The sequence below is a fragment of the Buceros rhinoceros genome, unplaced genomic scaffold, assembly GCF_000710305.1.
Source record: "Buceros rhinoceros silvestris isolate BGI_N320 unplaced genomic scaffold, ASM71030v1 scaffold13865, whole genome shotgun sequence".
NCBI classification, from domain to species: domain Eukaryota; kingdom Metazoa; phylum Chordata; class Aves; order Bucerotiformes; family Bucerotidae; genus Buceros; species Buceros rhinoceros.
In genome coordinates, this window is record NW_010411245.1 from 18,716 (window position 1) to 24,155 (window position 5,440).

Below are 5,440 nucleotides of genomic sequence, written 5' to 3' on the forward strand. Positions count from 1 at the left end.
GGAAAGAGTAAACAAAATTAATACATCATAAAAATGGTGCTTTTCTACAAAAGGACTTTCTGCTGGTTAATCTTTATGACTATATCATGCTGACACCCATCTATCTGATCTGTGACTAAATTCCGTAAGACAACATTTGAACCATGAGTGTGATTCATGTTTTCTAACGGCGTCATCTTGTTAAAAAATATTTTCTGCAGTAAAGATGTTTTGCTATATCCAGATTGCATTACTCTGTATAAGCAAGTTGACATAACTGTGCAGTACTGGGATGATCAGCTCTCAAGATAAAACATTCTCCTGAATCTGAACACCATAAAACATGTGCTGAGTATTTGAAAGCATGTATTACTTAGAAATCAATTTAAACAAAAGCAAAAGAGTATAATGTAGGCTTTCAACTATTTCAGCTAATCTTTTTCTAGATTACTTCTACACTCCTGGTAGCTCCTGGTGTGTGAAAGGGCCTATATTAATGAAATACTTTGTTTCAAGAATACAAAGAAGGCATACTAGAAATCAGTATTACATTTTCAGTAATACCAAGACAACAGCAAAACCCTGCAAACAGAAGGGACAAATAAAATATGTGACTCAGTTTGTTTTGCTTCTCAAAACTGAGAATAGCCAGGACACTGAAGAGGCCTGCTGACCAGGTTCAATGACACTGCTTCTGTTCATCAGGTTCTAAACGTTATCCACTGTACACTTCACAGTCCTGCACTCAGTGCTGTTTGGAGGCTTCTAGAGATTGTTCTCTTAATTTATTACAGAAAATTAGGGTAATCATTTGTGTGTGTATCACATCTCTTGCTGGTGTTAATTAAAACAGAAAACTATTTTCCGTAACTTTGAAACATGTAACAAAGTGTCATTTTCTCTAGATAGACGGAAGGCATTCTAACTTCATTGTAAATTACAGTTTTTCTATTAATTTCACTGAAGTTAGGAGGAAACATGTCACTATCAAGGAAATGTGAGGTAAACCAGACAGTACAGCATGATTTTTTCAGAGCAAGCAGAACTCCCCATTTCTACTGTGGTGTTTATAGCACCATCTGCAGGAATCGATAAAGCAATGCATTCAGCCACTTATTCCGGAAACAGGTGACTGTAGGTTTCTAAATGCATCAGGAAAGTTAATTCCAAATTACATAATTCTATTTTGCCAGACAGAACCATGAAGGTTTTCCCCAGATTAAGATTCTGTGTGTAGATGTTAAGATTGCTCCTGTTTCATCTTCGAGATCTTCTAAACTGTTAAAAATGTTATTTAAGATGGCTTTTTGATGCATAAGATACTGTATTTAGTAATCTTTTTTCCCCTTTCCTCTGTTTTGCAGCATCTTTAGGAAAAAATACTGATTCTTTTAAAGCAAAATAACACGATAGCTGTAGAAAAAGCTGTGGTTTGCCCTTTTCTTTTTCCTTATCTAGTTAAATAAATTATATACTCCACATATTGTGAAGTCTTCATCAGAATATCCAAATGTTATTTAAAGGTTTAACAGGTAAAAGAATATAAAATAATTACATTAATTTTCTCTAGCAGAATAGGATAAAGAAGGAGATAGCATCCGATGACTCTGCTTTACATTATTTTGTGTAAGTTGTAACCTCACCTAGCTGAAACTAATGCGTATGTATTTTCCCATAGGCAGAAGATTTGGATCCTTTCCAAGAGGCACTTGAAGAAAGAAGGTATCCTGGTGAAGTTACAATCCCAAGTCCTAAACCCAAATACCCTCAATGCAAAGAAAGCAAAAAGGATTTAATAACGTAAGCATAATGTGAGGTGAAATTATTTTTCTCCTTTTAAACTTTTCTCTCTTTGTCTTTTTTTAAACAAACGAGTACATATACGCCTTGCAGTATGAGCATGCAACATTTGCAGCATATAAATGTTTCAAACTGCCAGTTAAGTAAAGTGATAAGCTAACGTGTATTTGCTTGTTCTTAACGATGCTATATTGTATTGAGACGCCATTTTCATTTAAACCTGTTCATTTTGCAGCTTTTCGATTAGGATGCTTAAAACCCCTTGCAGTCATTGCAGCTAAACTGGAAACAATGAAACTTTTAAAAGTTTTTTTTAAACATACTTACTATTTTGGCTGTTTTTGTTTTTGTTTGGTGGCAGATGTCCAACACCAGGGTGTGATGGGAGTGGTCATGTGACTGGTAATTACGCCTCACATAGAAGGTGTGACTTCATTTTTTTCATGGTGGATTCTGTCTTTTCAATTTATTGTTTTCAGCTTACCTCAACAATGCTGTCAAAGTAAAACGTTGAACTATGTGTTAACCCTTTGAGTAATATATGTTGATCTTAAAAGCATGCTAATTTGTGTGTTGTATAAACGTCTTTTATTTTTAAATAGATTACTAAAATTTCCAAGCAATTAAGCATTTAAGTAGTTAACCCAGGAATCTCAAATATTTTCTGTTACATTTTATTAGTTCATAGAGAAACAAACAAACAAACAAAAAACCCCAACATTTACAGTATGTAATTTTGGAAGTAATGTTGATACCTAAATATATTCAGAGGGTTAACTATATTACAAAATTCAATACTACAGCACTTGCCCCATCGCTTTTCTGCATTACTTTTTAATTTTTATGTTGTGTTTGTTTGAAGAGAGCTCAGTTAATGAGAAGATTAACTTACTTGTCTGTCCTGCCATGTCTTACAGTTTATCTGGCTGTCCCTTGGCTGACAAAAGCATTAGAAGTATGCTGGCCACAAGCTCACAAGAACTCAAGTAAGATATAAAGAACAAATATTTTCTTTATAAATACTTATTTGACTGCAAATTGTGTATAGTTGTACTAGAAATTAGAAATGCTGCCTGCAGAGCTGCTGTAGAAGGGGCTGATCCTGCTTGGAACATTCAATGAAGTCTCTAGAAATTCCATACAGTCTGGCTTTATACCTAAGTCTGTTGACATAGTATTTCCTTTTGTGTATTCATTAGGTGATAGGGATGGAGAAAAATTAGGACTTCCGGAATTTCATCTAAATGTTTGAATTCCTCTTTGATTTTTTTCTGAACCTTTGAATTTGCTAGTTAGAACAGAAAATTATCATACAATTATACCTATGAAATACTTCTGATTACACAACCAGTGAAATGCTGTAGTTGCTCATACGTAGATTGGAGGGAAGAGAAAACAATTTGGTTTTCCCTTATGCTTGCTTTATTTTCCCCTGGTTTGTATCACTGTTATCAGCTTAATGCATTTGACTATGTTTTTTAGTGTTTACTTAGCTATTCCCCTACTTAAAATGCATTCTTTACAATTCCTTTCAGTTCTTTGGAGTGACAATTGTGAGCAATGAAAGTTAGAGAATCGTGATACTTAGCTTTGATCTGTCTTCTTGCACCATATGCTCAACTGCAACTCTGTATATGGAAGAAGCATTTCTCAGTGCTATGAGACAGTGGTACTCCTGAGTTGCTCCCATGGTTAACATGGAAAGTTGTTCACAAGTAACGAGGCAAAACTGGGTAGGGAAATTACAAATGGATAGCTTATGCTGCCATGCTAAGGAGTATTCTGTCTATACCATCCATGAGTGTCTTAAACAGCATTTCTTGAGTTCATATCCTGAATGAAGAAAACAAACCTGGATGTAAAACATGGGAAAGATAAGAGAAAGCAAGCATGAGAAAGATGCTGAAGTAAGATTGCTCTCTAGTCTTAGCTAGCGTAGTCACCAGGGGCAAACAAAAAATACAAAGTTTTCAGTTTATTTCCCACCCAGTCAAAAATAAGCTATCAGTTTAGATCATGCTGGTATGCGCTGCTAGAAGGCCATGTGATATGCAAGGTGAATGGATGTAAATGAGATTGGGGAAACCATGTAAGTATAAGCAGAGTAAGACATGGGCACATAACCCCAGAGAAATTCAGATTTGGACATGGATTTTGGGTTGTGATGGGTCAAGTGGTAGATGTTTGAGGAAATGGAATTACATAAGCAAAACAGAGACAAGACTCTTGGGGCAGCATGAGTAATGCTCTAAGCACATACTTTGCCGCTCTAACCCTTTATGAAGTTTCCGCTTGTCTTAAGAATCTGTTCCTGAATTATCCCACCTTCTCTGCCTTTCTCAAGCATCTGCAGTCAAGCCTACCTAATAAAGACCAGGGTGAAAACGAAAACAATCACTTAAACTTGAGACTCCACTCCAGTCTCATGCCATTCTTTCTACTATTTCAAGTTTTGAGTAAGCAAAGAGAACAAGATTAAATCACATTTGAAGTTATATTTTTAGGTTTAGCATCTATTATTAGCATTTAGCATAAATTATTTATTTAGCAGCCATAATTTTAGGCAGGCTAACTTAACTCAGTTCTCTTTTGCATTTCCATTATAAATCAATCTTTCATTTTCTGATCATATATTTTTCCATGGGATATCAAAGTAATTCATTGAACAGGGCAGACAGTAATCGCTGTATAAGTAACTAATGAATTTCTTCTGTTTTTTTCGTTATTCCATGTGTGGCTTTGTCTGTTATTCACTGCACTTTTCTCAAACTGTACTCTAAAGGTATAACTCCTGATTCAATCATGTTTGTCACTACCATTGCATCTGAGTGTTTCCTAATTAATTTATCTTGGTTATAAAAGAATTTATTTTCATCTGCAAGTATACTCTGAAGTAAGTCAAGGTTGGTATTATCCCCATTTTAAGGACAGAAAACTTAAGCATATAATTTTGATCACTCAATATGAGATTTCTAGGACTCAGTTTGTTAGAGTTCATCACGCTGTAGAGAACTGCGTATGTTCAAAGCCAAGTATCCATTGAATTTGCTTGGAGCTGTGGAAATTCAGCAAGTTCTACATGATGAGTGATTTCCCCTCTGTGAAAAGGAATGAACTCCACAGAAAAGCAGGACAGAGTCCAGCATTCCAGAACAGCTGTGGGACTATCCTTTCTCCTCCCCCCAAACTCCAGTCAGTCCCACCTTCCATTTGGTCCATGCACTCTGTCCTGTTTTCCTTCATCCTTTTTTTCTACATTGCTCCCTTTCTCAAGCTCCTTGTCTAATCAGCCCATTCTCTGCAACTGTCACATTTATATTTTTATTGTCCTCTTTCTCTACATACTGCTGAAGCTGGTACAGAGAAGTGAAGCATCTTTGCATTTCTCACATATATCCAAAAGCAGGAAAGTAGGAGTCCTATATGGGTGGCAGCATCCTTTATACAGCTCTCACTTATGCTCTTGTACTCTCCAAGATGTGATCATGTAAATGATAATGTGAATGCATGAAACAGCTAAACCAAAGCTACATAAAGGATTTTGATTTGGGAATTTTTTAACTGTGCAGTACTTTGTTTACATCTGTTATATTTCTGTATGTGAAGTCTGGGGGTATCACTTCCTTGCTTTTTAAAAGAGCAAGCTGAAAAGCAGCAGGAA

At 35.6% G+C, this 5,440-nt stretch overlaps 1 protein-coding gene across 1 annotated transcript in view; it reads left to right on the forward strand.

Annotated features, from left to right (window-relative positions):
• Positions 1-5,440, forward strand: part of LOC104493291 (myelin transcription factor 1-like protein) — a gene marked incomplete at both ends in the record, with an annotated part of 51,225 nt that overhangs the window by 17,370 nt on the left and 28,415 nt on the right. The window contains 3 exons of the mRNA XM_010135944.1: positions 1,658-1,779; positions 2,141-2,203; positions 2,697-2,765. Of these exons, the coding sequence (XP_010134246.1) occupies positions 1,658-1,779; positions 2,141-2,203; positions 2,697-2,765 (254 nt within the window). The remainder of the gene's footprint in view (positions 1-1,657; positions 1,780-2,140; positions 2,204-2,696; positions 2,766-5,440) is intronic.